General features: G+C 38.1%; 1 protein-coding gene across 2 annotated transcripts in view; it reads right to left on the minus strand.

The window, feature by feature from the left end:
• Nucleotides 1-20,206, minus strand: part of ipo11 (importin 11) — a 245,195-nt gene that overhangs the window by 38,928 nt on the left and 186,061 nt on the right. For both annotated transcript variants that reach the window (XM_061928189.1, XM_061928188.1), the window contains 3 exons: nt 19,677-19,798; nt 15,357-15,452; nt 10,226-10,310 (listed from right to left, as the gene is read on the minus strand). In XM_061928189.1, coding sequence (XP_061784173.1) covers nt 10,226-10,310; nt 15,357-15,452; nt 19,677-19,798 — 303 coding nt within the window. The remainder of the gene's footprint in view (nt 1-10,225; nt 10,311-15,356; nt 15,453-19,676; nt 19,799-20,206) is intronic.

Consider the following 20,206-nt stretch of genomic DNA (forward strand, 5'->3'; position numbering starts at 1 on the left):
AAATCTAGTTTGTTCCAGAGTTTTACTCCGCATACAGACAAACAAAAAGCTTTACGAGTGGTTTGAGCTCTCAGCAATGAGAAATATCCAAAACCTCTCAGGTTATGAACCCGCACTGGTGTTATTAAAAAAAAAAAAAAAAGGTTAGACGGTAATAATTTATTAAAGTCTTTATGTAAGACTGATGTATTATATTTAACAAAATCATCAAATTTGATCAATTTTGATTGCATAAACAAATTATGAGTATGTTCTAAAAACCTTGTCAATGAGCCGCAATGCTCTTTTCTGTCAGAGGATTAATTGTGTTCTAGCAAGTATTCCCCCACACTTCAACACAATATCTTAGATATGGGAGTACCAAGGTGCAGTATAAAATACGGAATGCATTTTCATTAAGGTGTAGTTTTCCTTTGAACATTGGAGATTTGTGTTTTAATGTGTCTGACTTGGGGTTTCCACGATAGTTTACTATCAAATATTACTACCCAAACATATATTCTCATTTACGATTTCAATTTGGGTACCATCAATACTTATTTTCTGTTCAGACATTATGTTCCGATTGCCAAACATCACTAGCTTAGTTTTAATTATATTCAAGGATTATTCATTTGTGTCCATCCATTTTTTATTACGTTGAGTTCCTGTTTACTGTATTTATGAGCTAATTATAGTCATCACTACTGTAGAATATATTTGTGCAGACTGCAAATAGTATAAAATTCAGTACTTTGGCTGCATTGAAAATATCATTAATATAAACATTAAACAGTTTTGGCTCCAACACGGACCCTTGGGGGACATCACAAGCAATGCCAAGAGTATCTAATAAATATTGACCCATTTTTATAAACTGTACCCTCCCTGTTAAATTATTTTTTTTAACGAGTCTCCAGCCAGCCCCCTAATTTCATATTTTTCCATCTTATTTAGTAGTATTAAATGACTATGGTAATAACTAGAGATGTCCGATAAAGGCTTTTTTGCCGATATGCGATATTCCGATATTGTCCAACTCTTAATTACCGATTCCGATACCAACCGATACCGATATATAGTCGTGGAATTAACACATTATTATGCCTAATTTTGTTGTGATGCCCGCTGGATGCATCTAACAATGTAACAAGGTTTTCCAAAATAAATCAACTCAAGTTATGGAAAAAAATGCCAACATGGCACTGCCATATTTATTATTGAAGTCAAAAAGTGCATTATTTATTTTAACATGCCTCAAAACAGCAGCTTGGAATTTGGGACATGCTCTCTCTGAGAGAGCATGAGGAGGTTGAGGTGGGTGGGGTTGGGGTGGGGTTGAGGTGGGGGGGAGGGGGTAGCGGGGGGTGTATATTGTAGCGTCCCGGAGGAGTTAGTGCTGCAAGGGGTTCTGGGTATTTGTTCTGTTGTGTTACGGTGCGGATGTTCTCCCGAAATGTGTTTGTCATTCTTGTTTGGTGTGGGTTCACAGTGTGGCGCATATTTGTAACAGTGTTAAAGTTGTTTATACGGCCACCCTCAGTGTGACCTGTATGGCTGTTGACCAAGTATGCATGTGACTGGGCCGGCACGCAAAGACAGTGCCTTTAAGGTTTATTGGCGCTCTGTACTTCTCCCTACGTCCGTGTACACAGTGGCGTTTTAAAAAGTCATACATTTTACTTTTTGAAACCGATACCGATAATTTCTGAAATAACATTTTAAAGCATTTATCGGCCGATAATATTGGCCGATATTATCGGACATCTCTAGTAATGACGTTTTTTTTTTTTTTTTTTATATCAATAAAGATACCAACTGGATACTTTTTATGCTCCAGTGCATTAGTAATTTCTTCAACAGCTTCAGTTATCACCATTGGCTTGTTCTTTTGGACCTAAAGCCATACTGACCCTCATTGATTATATGATGTTTCTCAAGAAACGTTTCAAGTCGAGAATTAAATAGTTTTTCTAATGTTCTGCCCCGAGCAAATGCTCGAGTCATTGCTTTCTGGTGGACAATAGAAAAATCCCAGCGTGTAAACTTAATCTTGAAACTTGGTCAAATCTTTGAAAGTAGACATTGTGCATACATACAGTATATAGTGTACATACACATTTATTTATATACATATATGTATGTGCTTACAATGTAAAACAGGCTGCACATTGTACCTCCCAGTTTATCAACATATACTGTAGTATTATGCCCTCCTTGAATGTTGGAATTTAGTTTGGGGAAACAGTCTTTTAAATCTGAGATGAAAAAACAACTTGAAGTTGTTCATTGATAGTCTCTACACTTACCGCAGTGTAAGTAAAACCAAGCACACAAAGGAAAGTAAATCAATATCCATATTAAGTGCATGTACTTGTAGGAATCTATTTATATCAACAATAGTGTTTGGTATGAACTGAAAAGAGCAATAGAATTATACAGGATGAAGGTTGGTTCTAATGCGTACAATGGACCAGCTCATTGACAGGCTAACTTAAATTAGCAGGGCGAACGCGAACAAACGCTTATCAAAGGAGATTTTAACGGAACAATATTGACATAAAACAGCAAGTGTATTTCTACTGAGACATACATTCATCAAACTGTAGAAACAAATTTTAACCTCTAACTTTGTATTCCTTCCATCAAAGGAAAACTGTTAAACATCAAGCCCTTAATTTTAAAACAAACAGCGTAGTCGATGTTTTGTGAAACATGACTGAGATGGAAGCACATACTTCACCTGGAAGGTAAAGTGTTACTTGGGGGTGATCAAGGGTGATGGGTCAAATGCAGAGAATAATTTTGCCACACCTCGTGTGTGTGTGACAATCATTGGTAAAAAAAAAAATTTGTGTTAGTAGTTTTACTTGTGCCACATGTAAATGAATATATTGGAAACATTGGACATTGTTTCCAAAATAAGAATAACACTGAAGGGAAAAGTGAACAACAAAAATACCAAAGACTATACAAATGGGACCCATTACCTCCCTGTTTGGCACTCAGCATCAAGGGTTGGAATTGGGGGTTAAATCACCAAAATGATTCCCGAGCGCGGCCACCGCTGCTGCTCACTGCTCCCCTCACCTCCCACGGGGTGGAACAATGGGATGGGTCAAACGCACAGGTTAATTTCGCCACACCGAATGCGTGTGTGACTATTAGTGGTACTTTAACTTTTCATTTGATATGCAAAGCATCACACAAATGTATACTCCAAGAGGAGCACACCACTCAGTACAATTTGAAAAATGCGCTCAAGGGACAGTCCAACACCTCAAGCGTTTTGCAGGCACTCAATTTTTATTCAACTTTTCCCAAAAAAATAGTTGGATGACCTTTTTTCACTTTAGGGCATGGAGACAAAATGACTACTTAATAAGAGGCTGCATTTCAACTTTCCTTTTCAGTTCAAGCAATTTTGGGAAGACATATTACATAACAATAACACAAGTGTAAAATATATTAATCGTTACTCCTGAGAAAGGCTGTGATATTCACAATAGCCAAAGTGTTGAACATTTATCATTATAAAGCACTGGTATCTTCAAATATACAAAACTATGTGGCTATGGACTTAAGGGAGTACAGTTGTTTAAAAACAAATAAAGGGAGGAGGGCATTTTGGGCAAAGGCAACAGGGAGAGAAGTTAAACACTGTTCATTTGAGTGCAATTATAGCATATTTTTAATGGTGAGCTTAAAGTACCTTTTCAAAATTTTCCACAAAATAAAATTATGCTCTTATGTAGATTCAAAATATCTATCATTTCATGTCTACAAAAAAACCTCTAAGTCCACTTTATCTCTCATCAGTAAAAGTCTTTCTTTCCCCCTCCTTTGTGTCCATTTACTAATTTTGGAATATATAATACATTAATATGCATTTGTCTATGCAACTTTGAAGGTACTCCAAAAGTTATAAATAACTGCGTGTGCATATACACCGCAGTTGCTTTTTCCTTTGAACAGTCTGAGCTATATGATAAACAGATTGAGTTATTTCATATCAATATATAAAATACAATATCCATATAGAATTGATTTAAAAAATTGAGTCACATCCAAACTGCAATTCTTATTCATTATAATTCTGAATCGATTCAAAACGTTACGCTTACGTATACATCACATGTCAGCAGTCTAGAAGAGCTTTTGTCACCTGTTTAGAAAAGGTTTTATTATTAATTTATATACCTAATAATCTCGTATTTTCCGGACTGTAAACCGCTACTTTTTTCCTACGTTTTGAACCCTACGGCTTATATAACAGTGGCACTAATTTATGGCCATTAGGTTTTGTCTCGAAAAAGCCCACGTGCCCGCACCGTAGCTCTGGCGGAGGATGGTGGTTCCTTCTCTTTATTATCCAAAGGTAACACAATTCGGTGAAAAAATTCAACAGAAGAGTCATCAGAGTCGACACACTGTCGCTGCTAACTGCAAAAGCTAACAACTATAGCTCAGCTGAAACCCTCGCCAAAGTCACTTGGCAAAAGACACTGCCTTTTTTAAGGCACGCACACGCCGCTCTCATGTAAAACTTCTCTCAACTGCATACGACATATACATTATTTGAAGCTTTTCAGGTAACACATTAATTACTTTCCCTAGTAATTAGTCACATTTATTAAAGAGTAATGCCATTAGTAATTAAATCACTTTTTTGGTTAAGTAACTAGTACCGATAATTATTACCTTTTAAAAGTAATTTTTAGAACACTGGTAGAAACAGTGATGTGGTGTTGAGTTTTACTAAACGATTTGCGTGTTTTGTTTAAAACACAAATATATTCCGTTAAGCGCCATTCGGCCTAAAACACCGGGATATCAGTTTTGGTCTATATCGCCCATCCCTCGTAGAAAGGATTTGGCTCAGCCCCAAAATATGATGACTTGCTCCTTATCCCATTTTGGACCTTTAAAGGAAAATAAAATCCAGTCACAACTTTCTGAGCTAACTACAGGGGAATGAAAGAAACAGAGTTAACACTGTTGGTTGTCTCCACACACGTGCACACACAAGCGTAAACGTAAGGTAACGTACTAGAAACGATCCGTATCAGGCCCCAAATCTAATCAATTGGTCCTTATCTTATTTCCCTTATTACATTTTTTGAAAGATTCATGATAATCCACCCATAACTGTTTCAGATACTTTGCTAACTGACTGACTGATTGACAAACCAATAGCAACATTTACATAATCTCCTGGCGGCGGTATTGTGCTGCGAAAACACATTTAAATGGAGAATTGTGTTGAATAGAAAATCGATTCTGAATTGAAATGTCACCTCATTAATTAAACAAAAACAAATTGAATTGTGAGTTGCTATAACATATACATTCCACTAACACAGACCTGGGCAAATTAAGGCCCGGGGGCCACATGCGGCCTGTTAAATTTTTCAATCTGGCCCGCCGGACATTCCCAAAAATTTGTTTTTAGATCTTTAAGATGGAAACTGTAGCTTTCATTATGATGTGCAGTGATTTTTTCAAATGACCGTAAGTCTTGGACTATACAAAGTATTTCAATGGTTGGAATCTGCGCTTTTGCATGATATTTTAGTTACTATGGTAATCTAAGTCACAGCAGGCACCAAGCAGTGTGGGTGGAGGAGCGTTTCCACAGAGTGTTTCCAGAGTGTCAGCCTGAAATGCAGGTGTCAGGGACAGACGCGGAAGAAGATTTTCACAACAAAGTTCTAAAGCTTAGCATACGTGCCAACCTTGAGACCTCCGATTTCGGGAGGTGGGGGGGGGGGGGGGGGGGGGGGGCGTGGCGGAGACGTGGTTGGGGGCGTGGTTAAGAGGGTAGGAGTATATTTACAGCTAGAATTCACCAAGTCAAGTATTATATATATATATATATATATATATATATATATATATATATATATATATATATGTGTATATATATATATATAAGAAATACTTGACGTTTAGTGAATTCTAGCTATATATATATATATATATATATATATATATATATATATATATATATATATATATATATATATATATATATATATATATATATTTCTTTTTTTTTTTTTTTTTTTTTTATATATATTTTTTTTTTAATTTTTTTTTTTACTTATTTTATTATATATATATAAATAAGAGAAATACTTGAATTTCAGTGTTCATTTACTTACACATATACACACACATAACACTCATCTACTCATTGTTGAGTTAAGGGTTGAATTGTCCATCCTTGTTCTATTCTCTGTCACTATTTTTCTAACCATGCTGAACACCCTCTCTGATGATGCATTCTGCTTCGTTTCCTTGTTGTGTGCGCAGTTGTGCACCGCACTCTCTAAAAGCTGTAGATGTTATTGTCATATATGCATGCACAGTGGATGGCAGTATTGTCCTGTTTAAGAGTGTCACAACATTGCTGTTTACGGCAGACGAAAACTTGACTGCTGTTGTTGTGTGTTGTTGCCATGCTGGGAGGACGTTAATGAAACTGCCTAACAATAAACCCACATAAGAAACCAAGAACTCGCCCTTGATCATTCTACAGTTATAACGTGATTGGGCAGGCACGCTGTTTATATTGTGGGAAAGCGGACGTGAAAACAGGCTGTCGACACGTCACTCAGGTCCGCCTGAATTCCGGGAGATTTTCGGGAGAAAATTTGTCCCGGGTGGTTTTCGGGAGAGGCGCTGAATTTCGGGAGTCTCCCGGAAAATCCGGGAAGGTTGGCAAGTATGAGCTTAGTGATATATCAGATATATCAGATTGTAGGTGGGTTTATTTGTACCCTTCGCGTTCATATTTTGCTGTTTTGTTGCATTTTTGTTGTGTTTCGCTTGATTGTAAAATATGTCGACGGAGAGTGGGTGTGACGTTCATATGTTGTCAATATTCAGTGTTTTATCGTTCATAGTTAATATTGTAAATCCCACATTCTTTATTTTCATGTACATTGGGTTCTCATTCAGTAAAAAAAAAATAATATTCCATTCCTTTTTTAAAGGCGGTCTGTCATAACGTTTTTTAGCATTCAATCAGACATTATTGTGAGGTTTTGTATTAGTGTTCCTAAAAATAGATATACCGGCCCCCCAGACACATTTTTTTCTCCAAATTTGGCCCCTGAGTCAAAATAATTGCCCAGGCCTGCACTAACATATGATTACACATGAAAAGAAAGGCAAGCTCACAATTGACACAGTAGCCCAGGGGTGTCCAAAAGTTTTACACAGTTTTACGCAATATACAGAACATTTTAAAAAGGTGCGTGTGTGGGCCACTTTGATACATTTTTTGCACTAAAGACCGTTAAACCAAACAAAGTAAGTCAATAAATGTTAAATAGGGACGTTTTCGATCAGGGTAATTTATGCTGCTGGGACTGATCATCACTGAGTGAGATTCGCCAATACCAATACCGATCCATGTATTAACGTTTTTTTATTTATGACAGTTTAACAAATTATTGACAGTTTAACAATATCAACACTAATAAAAATAGTTCCTTATTCTCTTTTACAACATACAATTGTTTGAGCAAAAGTCAATGGTACACAATAAATACACAAAAGAAAAAACTACGACAGTATCTACAACTCATTTAAATTACAGATCAATGGATATGTTTTTATGGGCTTATACGGATACTGATTATTAGTAGTCAAGGGGGCTGATAATCAATATTTGGAGCAGATAGAAATTTCCAGTAAAAGCTAGCTAAGTAGAACATTTGTGGTTTATCACATTGTGTCGTGCGTTACAAACTCAAAAGCAATTAAGCTGCTGACGCAGAAGAACTCAAAAGTGATTAAGCTGCTTATGCAGAAGCCGATACCAATATACGTCAAAATACCAAATATTGGGACCGATCATTGGCTCGGCTGACAATTGGTCGATCTCTAATTTAAATCCTTTAGTCTTTACCCTCATAGTCCTCCACTTATTCCTTGAATTTGTAAACATTTACAAAAAAAAAAACATTTTAAGAAAATTGAAAAATAGAAAAAAGGTAGTGGCTCCACACTCGAGGTACAATTAGTTGCAAGATTGTCAGCCTCAGAATAAATACAGTGTCAGCCAGAGCCAAAATGCGTTTGTAATCGGCATTGAAAGATATTACTCAGCCATGGAGATCAAATATACTTTTTCATGAAAATTGGCTATCCCTACTGAGCTCTCTTAACTTTGTGCTACATAGACATTTACCGAAATAATGATACTTTAATGAATTGAGTTTACTTTTAGACAATGCTGAGGGCCAATACAAAAAGAGCAGTATGCACAACATGACCTGCACTCCACACTTTGGACAACCCTGCAACAGGCTAAAAGAGCCGTTTTGCCCCATGTGCACTGGTTCAATCGTTCTGCCCATGTGAACTTCCCAGAAAGGCCAAGCCTAAGTCAGTCAATCTTAGCAATGTAATGGGATTTTACTAAGTGATATAACCATCATCTCCTCTCCCAATTAGGAGCAATTAGACACGGTCTTCAACACATAAAATACTTGCAAGGCAGTGCAGCCAGGAGAAAGTCAAACTGGAGTCAAACAGTCCTCTAAAATGTCACAAGGCTGCTCTATCCTCACAAACTTTCTCTCTCAAAATGTATCGCACAGACAGACCGACTCTAGCACACAAGTGTATGCATTAACAAGTGAAACGAGGTGCGACTTTTGATTTTCCTCTATTCCCTGTAGCAAGAAGTCAGGGTCTGGGATGAGGTGATAAGTGCACTGGGCTCAGGAAACACACATACTGTACACAAGAACCTGCACCGGAACAAATAAACAAAACATTGTTGTACTTCTCCAACCGTACGGAAATGAAATTAACTTGGAATACAACTGAAGGAAAGTACATATTTTTAAAACAACAGCATTTTAAATGAACAATGCAAGCTGATGGTGTTGAACTTCGACAAGTTGCCTGGAGAAGGCTTAATCCCTTACAGGCATGCATACTTGCATATATTGAAAGCATAATTGTGTTCATTTCTTATCAGTGCTCTCCCAACAGCCTAATAGGCGACTTAAAGCATGCTACCACCATGACCCATTTTGCGTCCTGCAGGAGCTAAACTTAAAAGTGATGATGGGGCAAACTGTAGCGGTTTGTAAAGCTGAAGATTTTAAATGTGTGTATGTAGGGAGTTTTTCCTGTGTGCTACTTTAGAGCAGTGTTGGGATATGCCAAAATATGCAACAACACAATTTCGTAGTCCTTACATTATAGTTGTATTAAGAACAAAAAGTCAATTGTTCTCTTTGAGGTTGGATTGCAGCTATTATACTAAAATATATATATTTCTTACTAAGAAAAAAAAGTCATGATTAGGGATGTTTGCAGTGACTTAATTGATGTGGCTCAATAACTCAGCTGCCTCTGTATTTTTCAAGTAAAGTCAGCAGAATATGTTTATTTAAAAAAACAAACAAAGTTAAATATTTTTTGTCGCTATCATATGTTTCACCTTCGAAAATCAGATTAATTCCAAATACAGATAAATAGTTTAAGCTTCTATTTCTTGCAAATTTAATGATTATGGCCTATTGATAATGAAAACCACCAATTCATTGTTGGATAGTCATGGTGTCACAGCCAGCTTTTTAACTCAAAACACCTGCAAATGTTTCTTGAGTCTTTTAACAGTCTCTCAGTCTGGGTGAGTAGGCTCCACAGTCATGTGGAAGATTGCTGATTTGACAGATGTCCAGAAAACTAACTAAAGTTTCTGTATGTACACCCTGCACAAAGAATGTAAACCACAAAAACTAATTGATATGCTTTGGTGTTGCTGTGCTTGATTGGCCTCTATCAAAGCAAGCTGGGCTTTCATTTATTACACCAAGTGTCACTGACTCATCACTTCTATGCTTTGCTGAATTGATGCAGTAATCCATGCAAAAGTATTGAGTTCATAGAAATAAACAAACTTTTTAGAATGCTAGAATCTCTGTTTAATAATCCATCCATCCATTTTATATAATATATATTTTAATTGCTTGTATCTAATTTAATTTTTTCAGAAACTGCATTGTGTGCTTTTTATTATCTGTGAGCCATAATCATCACAATTGTAAGAAATAAATGCTTGAAATATTTGTATAATATATGGGTTTGCCCACCAGTCATCCATCCATTTTCTACCGCTTGTCTCTTTCAGGGTCAAGCGAAAAAATTACATATGCATCTACTATACTAGATAGTAAGTATGTATGATGACAGCTGTGTGCGTGTGTTGTTGACTGACCATTTTTTTCCTCTTGTCCTGCTCAGTCGGAGGCTCCTCATCATCGCTCAGCTTGGGCTCTTCAAAGTGGCTCATCAGCATGCAGCTGCAAACACAATGATAAAATATTAAACTCCTTATTAACAACCATACATCTACTTGCACAGCAGGACAGAATTATAGAATAGTTAGTATGCACACACATTCACACTAAAGGAATACTGCTCGCTATTGATATCGGTTAATTGGAAAGTGAAGAGAAAACAAAAGTTTTTATAACCCTATTATGAGCAAATACAAACCCCGTTTCCATATGAGTTGGGAAATTGTGTTAGATGTAAATATATACGGAATACAATGATTTGCAAATCCTTTTCAACCCATATTCAATTGAATGCACTACAAAGACAAGATATTTTGATGTTCAAACTCAAACTATTTATTTTTTTGCAAATAATAATTAAGTTAGAATTTCATGGCTGCAACACGTGCCAAAGTAGTTGGGAAAGGGCATGTTCACCACTGTGTTACATCACATTTTCTTTTAACAACACTCAAACGATTGGGAACTGAGGAAACTAATTGTTGAAGCTTTGAAAGTGGAATTCTTTCCCATTCTTGTTTTATGTAGAGCTTCAGTCGTTCAACCGTCCGGGGTCTCCGCTGTCGTATTTTACGCTTCATAATGCGCCACACATTTTCGATGGGAGACAGGTCTGGACTGCAGGCGAGGCAGGAAAGTACGCGCACTCATTTTTTACGAAGCCATGCTGTTGTAACACTTGCTGAATGTGGCTTGGCATTGTCTTGCTGAAATAAGCAGGGGCGTCCATGAAAAAGACGGCGCTTAGATTGTAGCATATGTTGTTCCAAAACCTGTATGTACCTTTCAGCATTAATGGTGCCTTCACAGATGTGTAAGTTACCCATGCCTTGGGCACTAATGCACCCCCATACCATCACAGATGCTGGCTTTTGAACTTTGCGTCGATAACAGTCTGGATGGTTCGCTTCCCCTTTGGTCCGGATGACACAATGTCGATTATTTCCAAAAACAATTTGAAATGTGGACTCGTCAGACCACAGAACACTTTTCCACTTTATATCAGTCCATCTTAGATGATCTCGGGCCCAGAGAAGCCGGCGGCGTTTCTGGATGTTGTTGATGAATGGCTTTCGCTTTGCATAGTAGAGCTTTAACTTGCACTTACTGATGTAGCGACAAACTGTATTTAGTGACAGTGGTTTTCTGAAGTGTTCCTGAGCCCATGTGGTGATATCCTTTAGAGATTGATGTCGGTTTTTGATACAGTGCCGTCTGAGGGATCGAAGGTCACGGTCATTCAATGTTGGTTTCCGGCCATGCCGCTTACGTGGAGTGATTTCTCCAGATTCTCTGAACCTTTTGATGATATTATGGACCGTAGATGTTGAAATCCCTAAATTTCTTGCAATTGCACTTTGAGAAACGTTGTTCTTAAACTGTTTGACTATTTGCTCACGCAGTTGTGGACAAAGGGGTGTACCTCGCCCCATCCTTTCTTGTGAAAGACTGAGCATTATTTGGGAAGCTGTTTTTATACCCAATCATGGCACACACCTGTTCCCAATTAGCCTGCACACCTGTGGGTTGTTCCAAATAAGTGTTTGATGAGCATTCCTCAACTTTATCAGTATTTATTACCACCTTTCCCAACTTCTTTGTCACGTGTTGCTGGCATCAAATTCTAAAGTTAATGATTATTTGCAACAAAAAAAAATGTTTATCAGTTTGAACATCAATTATGTTGTCTTTGTAGCATATTCAATTGAATATGGGTTGAAAATGTTTCGCAAATCATTGTATTCCGTTTATATTTACATCTAACACAATTTCCCAACTCATATGGAAACAGGGCTTGTATATAGAGGAGAGTTCCACATATATTGCCTTTGATTCGATTGCTCTTCATAAGCAAATCCAAATACAATGTGCTAACATTACAATGCATATTTAAATAAATATCAGTGAGCACTGCCAGCAAACACTTATGGCAACTGGAAAAAGGACAAGTCTACGCACACAAGATTGGAACTAATTCCTAAATACATTGGAGTGGTTTATTAAACCCAAAACTGCATCTGTGTCAGCTAACTGCATTTATAAAGAATACTGTACAACTCAAAAATTTCACACGCAAAGAAAGAAAGCTAAAGAATTTAAACCAACCTTTCTGCCAAAGCTTGGAGTTTATCTTTGCCCTGGCACATTTAGAGCTAGAAAAGAGCAATGTTGACAGTGGAGAGAAGGGCACCCTGCTTGTAGGTTAGAAATGAGCTAGACGTACAAAGTGGCAGATTCAGTTTCACAAAAGGGCGACTGGTGTTGTCTACCCTCACACTGAGCTGGATGTGCATCGTACATTTTCCTCTTAAACCGATTTAAAATTTGACTACAAAATACTCCAGCGATGTGGCTCACCCTCCCTAAGCCCATCAGTCATAATGCTCTGCTATCCCTTCTCTTAACACTGGAGAGTGGGCAAGATGAAAAGAATGAAAAGATACAGGGATGTGAGTAAATGCCATATAGCAGGGGTCGGCAACCTTTACCAGTCAAAGAGCCATTTTGACCAGTTTCACAAATTATAGAAAACAATGGGAGCCACAAAAAATTTTTGAAATTTAAAATGAAATAACACTGCATACAAAGGTTTTTTTTGCTTTGTGCTATGTATAAACCAGGGGTCTCAGACACGCTGCCCACACCTTAATAAAGAATTTGAATGCTGGTGCGGCACGCGGGTTTTATATGAATGCCGCTTGTCAGCGTCATGCGTGCCGTGATGGTACAGCATATAGCACCCACTACAACCAGCGTGCCTGATCAGCCACACGTAGTATGGGGCTTCCGCTTGGTCAGTAGGTGACAGCACGGCATACTTGGTCAACAACCACACAGGTTACACTGACGGTGGCGGTATAAAAAAAACTTTAACACTCTTACTAATAATGCGCCACACTGTGAACCCACACCAAACAAGAATGACAAACACATTTCGGGAGAACTTTTGCACCGTAACACAACAGCACAAATACCCAGAATCCCATGCAGCCCTAACTCTTCCGGGATACATTAAACACCCCCGCTACCAAACCCCGCCCACCTCAACCGACGCACAGAGGGGGGGGGGGGGGTTGATGTGTGAGGGAGCGGGGGTTGGGATGGGGGCGGGGTTTGGTGGTAGCAGGGGTGTATAATGTAGCCTGGAAGAGTCAGGGCTGCATGGAATTCTGGGTATTTGTCCTGTTGTGTTTATGTTGTGTTAAGGTGCAGATGTTCTCCCGAAATGTGTTTGTCATTCTTGTTTGGTTTTGGTTCAAAGTGTGGCGCATTATTAGTAAGAGTGTTAAAGTTGTTTTATATGGTCACCGTCAGTGCAACCTGTGTGGCTGTTGACCAAGTATGCCTTGCTGTCACGTACGTGTGCAAGCAGAAGATGCATACTGAATAACAAGTGGTTGGGCTGGCACGCTGTTAATACAGATTGCTGTACCATCATGGCACGCCCTTATTATAACTGTAAGGGTGAAAATCGGTGAATATTAATCAAATTTCTGCGAGAGGCACTGAAATCCGGAAGTCTCCCGGTAAAATCGGGGGATTCGGCAAGTAAGCTGCTGAGCCGCATCAGAGTGATCAAAGAGCCGCATGCGGCTCCGGAGCCGCGGGTTGCCGACCCCTACCATATAGAAACCGTATTTTGTCTAAAAAAAAAATGACATTCTGATTCTTACATCCTGAGTAACCTTTTTATATACATTTGTGTTACTGTATTGACCCTGTATTCTTTTTGTATGATTTTTTTATGTGGGGGGGACTTCAATACCGTTATATATATTTAATTCATAATTTGCCAATGTTTTTCGCAAAGGCTGCATTCACACTCGTGTGCTTCGGCACTCTGGTCTGGGTCACAAATGAAAATATGTTTGATGAATTTTTGGTCATCAGATAAAAGGCTGTGCAGTTAAATATGTATACATAAATAGAGTAAGGATATGATTGAGCAGATTATGTAATACAACTTAAATTCCAAATTAAAAACTGTCTGCTGGGTTAAATATATAATGGCTACATTTAAAAATTTTAGGCCAGCTATTTCATCTAAATCTTCCTTAATATACTGTATATTTAAAGAATACTGTTGCTGCATTCAGCCTTGAACCTACATAGACCAAAGACTAGGGATGTGTATTGTTTACATTTACTAGCACCAAGTTGTTACTTGGTGCTAGTACCTTTTGGTGCTGGTGCTTAACCGCTGCCTGAACCAGTACTAAAAAATGGAAAACATGAATTTTATTTAAAATGTATTTATACGGAATTATGGCACCTGCGAGTTGAAGACAATGGTAATTTGACTACTTAAATAATATAAATAAAATGATAACTGAGTAACAAATTCAAAAATATGAAATAAAATCCACAACATATTGTCCTAATTATCACAGCAAAGTCAGTGGCAATACAGAACACAGAGAATATACAAAAACAACTTGCCTATGTTGTAATGTTGACGTTAAAAATTTCGGGGTACATGGACGCACCTTGCTGACCCTGACTGTGATTAGTACATAATGAGGAAGTGTTGTGTATTACTGTGGCAAGCGCCACAGCAAACGTGTGTTCTAATGGACCTGGGGACTGCTGTTGGCGTGTTACGGTTGGCAATTAAGTAAAAAAAAAAAAAAAGATAATTAAACTCAGTGTACTTCTGTCAAAACGCTTCACCACTTAAAATGCATTACTTGCACAATATCACCATAAACCACTTCTTGCAGGTGGCTGAGTCTGCATTCATTTAGCACTGATACTTTTTTTTCCGTCTGGTTACTATACTATCCTTTACGTTGGCGCCGGTGCCATCATGTAACCTAGTTTTAGTATCCATCACAACCAAAATATTTAGCAACACACATTTAGAAATAATAAATATACCGGTACAAGACAAAATGCATCAGACACACAGCTCTCTCCCTTACGTGGCTGACTGCTATTAGACAAACTGTATTTTTTATTTTTGCCCAGATTTGTTTTGGGTAAATATGGATCAATATGTAATGTATAGGATCAATACCATTATTAGAAAAGACAGACATACATACTTACTCTTTGAATGTGTTTGTCTCAGGGTCTTCTGTCATCACGTCATGCAGTGACTCGACACAGATGTTGATAATGCCGCAAAACTTTTCTTGGATCACACTGATGACACACAAACAACATCAGGTTATACAGAAGTCACGGTCACTGATGACACACAATATTTTGTAGGGCGACAAAAATAGGTGCTTGTAATTGAGAGCCACAGTCTGTTGAGTCTTGCGAGTGATTAAGTGGCTGTCAAAATACACATGGCAGCCCAGAGAAAAGTCAATCGATTCCATCTATCAGTGCTACAGTGCTTTCTTTTAGGTACAACCCTCAACATTGTACCTTTGGCATTTCAAAGAAACCTTTCTTTTTCCAACCTGCACACTTGAGCCAACATCGTAATACATCGCAGTGCAAAGATCAAAGAAGGCAGAGGACAATCAAAATATAGATACAGTAGGTACAACCTGCATGAAAAAAAACGTTACATATGTGCAAAAGACTCTTTATATTGTAAGAACTTTGGGTATTCACAATAATGCCGTGACGCGTGGCGTATCAAACAAAAACTTCATGTGTAGTTTTTTTCTGGCGTTTTAGCGTTGACCGGGTCTGAAAAAGTAAATCTCCCAGAAATCCTCTGTGCACCGCAGAGCCGACAAGGTGGGAAGCGTGGAACTCCGTGAACAGAAAGTAAAGTGTGTTTGTAGTAGATGAGAAGAATTCCTTTTTTTTGGACATTTCCTGAAAAATTCCTCAAACTGTTTGAATTATGTTGCTAGCAAACACACACACAAACCCTGGCGAAAATAATCTCTTTGGCAGAGATAAGAAAGTCTATGTTCTGCAAAGCAGCATCGAGCGTTTCCAAGGCGACAGAGAGCCAGCCGGTCACGTCGCAGCACACAGAGGAAAATCGCCAAAAAAACGTAAACACAGTGGGAAATAGGAGTACAATGAAAAGCTTCTAGATAAATCCTCAGTCTATCTACCCATTTGTCTCCCTCGATGTCACGGGTGGATTGAACTTGGGCGGAAGGCGGTATACACTCTGGACTGGCAATGTCGCCATTTTATAAACTAACACCCAGAAAATATATTTGTAGCCAGCAAAGCCAAACATCAATTTGTGAGGTATTTCCATTAGTAAAAGTTACATTTTTAGATCATTCCTTTTTCCCTCTTGCTTTTTGATGTATTCATCTATACTTTACGTTTATTTCTTACTGTTCTTAAAACAGGGTTAGTATTTTGCGGTTTTAGATTTACAATGTAATCTGCCCTATTTGTGGTGTAGATGTAAAAAACTTTTTTTTTTTTTTTAAAACATCTATAAATAAACAGTTTTATCAGAACATATAATATGTGGTTTTGTCTTCTACCTGCTGATCTGACAAATCACATTTTAAGTTTTTGTTTTATGTTCTTGCAAGTGCTTTCCCCTTTTCAAGCAGTTAATACTGACCATTTTACTGATTAATTTGCTAAATAACCCAATTAGTGCAAAAGGGTTTCTTTCATCTACTTTTTTGTTCGCAGGCTCTACTGGTCGCTTCTTAAACAAATTATCACAAACTGAACAATAAAGTAACTTTTAAAAATGACTGACAGTGTCAGTGTATCATTAGCATATCATAACATGAGCACTGAAGTCCCTTTCGATTTTTGGTTACCTATGAAATGGAAGCAGACATCAATGCACTGCACTGTCAAGTAATATAATATGGAGATGGATTCAATGTGACGGATTCTATAAATAGCCTCAGCGCTTTAATGGTGAAATAACTAAGCATTTGAAATGAGGTGCAAGCAACAGCGCTTGACAAAATGTTTATTGGCCGCATGGCATGACACATTCCCATATTGTGCGTCACTTATATAAGCGTTAAAGCTTTAGGGTGGCTCAATGATTATTGTGCAGAGACCAAACGCGAGCACATAACATCCAGGGATACAAAATATGAGTGTGGTCCAAGTTATTGGTTGGTATTGTTGACTGAAGATTTGCCAAAGAACAGTTATGTTGAAACCACTCATATATTCAGCCAGGTAAAGTCAAGAAGCACAACTGTGTCTCGGGCTTCCAAAAAAACACAAACTACATTTTACTTGTAGATTCAGAATCTAATAACTTCTATCTTATCTAGGGATGTCCCGATCCGATATTTGGATCGGATCGGCCGCCGATATTTGCAAAAAAATGCGTATCGGCAAGGCATGGGAAAATGCCGATCCAGATCCAGTTTAAAAAAAACTTCGGTCCGTGTTTTCCAACGCACCGATTTAAATAATACATTCCACTTTTCTGCTAGTCCCTAATTTCCGTTCCGCATTTTCCAGCACACCTTCAACACATCCACAGGTCTGTGGATTCTCACGCAGTTGCTTTTAGCTGCTGGCATTACACGACAGGCTCTTCTCTCTTTTTCCTGTGTCTCCCTCTTACAGACAGCGAGCGCACCTTCTTACACACGTCACATATCTCCATTCGGTGCCACACGTCCACACCATCAAAATGCCGAGGCAAACATTTCCACATCAACACTGTATGAAAAAAATAGTGATTTTTTTTAGTTGTGATTTCCCTCTCTGCATGAAAGTTTAAAAGTAGCATATATTAATGCAGTATGAAGAAGAATGTTTTAATGTAGACACATAGAATCATCATACTGCTGTGATTATATGCATCAAGTGTTCATTCAAGGCTAAGGCAAAATATCGAGATATATATCGTGTATCGCAATATGGCCTTAAAATATCGCAATATTTAAAAAAGGCCATATCGCCCAGCCCTAGTTCAATGATGCCATTTCTGTTTGTCATGTATAATTTTGTCTATTTTGTGTTCATCCTTGAATAAACAGGTCAGTTTCTTGTTACCAACCATTGTGTATTATTCAAACTCCCCTAATTCAGCTGGCTAGTTGTTATCAAGAGTACTAAAACCCTTTTCAACATGATTCTGACAACTAAGTAGGCTAAATAACTTTAAACTTTAATACATGCTCGGATAGGCCAGTATCGGTCAGTATCGGTATCGGATCGAAAGTGCAAAAATCTGGATCGGGACATCCCTAATCTTATCCCCTTACACGTCCCCGAAAGGAACATCTTGTTTCTGCAACATCAAAGCTCTGATAATTAACATTCAAGTAACTGATCAGGATGTTTGAAAAATAATTGATGAACCAGCCAGTGGCCGCACTTACCAGCCAACATTTAATCACATTTAGAGAACATGGAGTCTTAACGAACCCCTGTCAGGTCTGCTGCAGCTAATTTGTACTACTAAATACTGCCCTTATCCACTCCCTTGCCCTGTTCATTGGATTGTTGGAAGCAAATTAGCGGTACAGGATATTAATAGCATAAGTTGGGTAAACTTTGGAAACCTTTTGACAACTTTTACAACACTCTAAAAGAAAGGATTGAAATAATTAGATACATAATGGCAAACTCGGAAGAAGACGGAAACCACATTCCAATTGGAGCTGTGATGGTATGTGTGATAGTTGATTTTTCATGCAGAAACCAACCAGCCAAGGCTGTCGTATCCGATTGGAAATGTCAAGTAAGCACGGGGGCTTGACAAAAGATTTCATGGCTGTCTAACATTACACAATCAAGACTGCAGAAATATCAGCCTTCTTGATTAAAAAAGTGCATCAGTGTGCGCAACAGAATGATCACAAGAAAAGCTTATCGTATACACAACCCGTAGTGAAGGGCCGCAAACATTTTGAAGACAAGTTTCATTCAGAACTGTACGACATGAGGAAAATGCCCTCAAATCTATCATATTTGGAGTAAGTTTTACAGATATACATTTCTTTTTTTTTTTACAAATATTCCTTCTAAAATAATAAAACAAAAAACTATCAAATGCTCCAATCCTGCTTTTACGATCTACAAAGGTTGGAGTACTCAAAAATGTACAGAGGAAACACAAAAATAACCTTAAAGACACAAATGGAGGAGATCAAGGGTCTTTTGTGATTACCTCTCAGTGTGTGACTTCTGGCCACAATTGTTCAATTGAGAGGAAGTAAAAGGACTGCCACAGCAAAGTGGAAGACTGTGGAGTCCTTCAATGAACTAACCACTAGAATGAACCTGTGATAGAAATAGTATCTCATAGTACATGGTGATTCCTGGTGTCTATGGAAATGTGTCAGAGCTGGTAAAACCGTGCCGAGCCCAAGTAGATACCTTTCAATGGATGCCATGCCCCCAGAGCCTTGCAGCAAATGAATACATGAATATATTTTTTTATTATGACACGGTGACATTCTTAAAATCCCAAATTCACCCGAATAATTGACAGATGTCTCCTACCCGTTGTCAGCTGGTAGTAGGGAAAGCAGGGCTAGAGACGACAGCTTCCTCCTTTCAGGCTGCGTGATGTTGTCCATGCGGTCCACCCACATCTCAATCACATTGCACAACAGCTGGTCAATCTGTTGTATGAAGAGATGGGAAGCAAGGTTTTAATGCCTTTGTTAAATATAAAAGAATGTAAGTCAACGGTCTCGGAGGACTACTAAATTAATTTTGGTGTTTGGTGCGTGGGATTTCTCCAGGTACTTTGGCTTCCTCCCACCTCTAAAGACATGCACCTGGGGATAGGCTATTGAGCAACATTAAACCAGTGTGTGAATGTGAGTGTGAATGCTTGTCTGTCTATCTGTTTTGGCCCTGCGATGAGGTGGCGACTTGTCCAGGGTGGATGGATGGAAGGGTGAAAAAATACCTTTCCTTATTTTCTCTGCTGACAAATAAAAGAAGCAGGTGGAGTGACAACAAAGAGATGATTTAGACTGCTTAATATTTCCTTGCATCTACTTCAATTTAAAAAAAGCCAAACT

Source organism: Nerophis lumbriciformis, linkage group LG33 (assembly GCF_033978685.3).
Source record: "Nerophis lumbriciformis linkage group LG33, RoL_Nlum_v2.1, whole genome shotgun sequence".
In the NCBI taxonomy this organism is placed as follows: Eukaryota; Metazoa; Chordata; class Actinopteri; order Syngnathiformes; family Syngnathidae; genus Nerophis; species Nerophis lumbriciformis.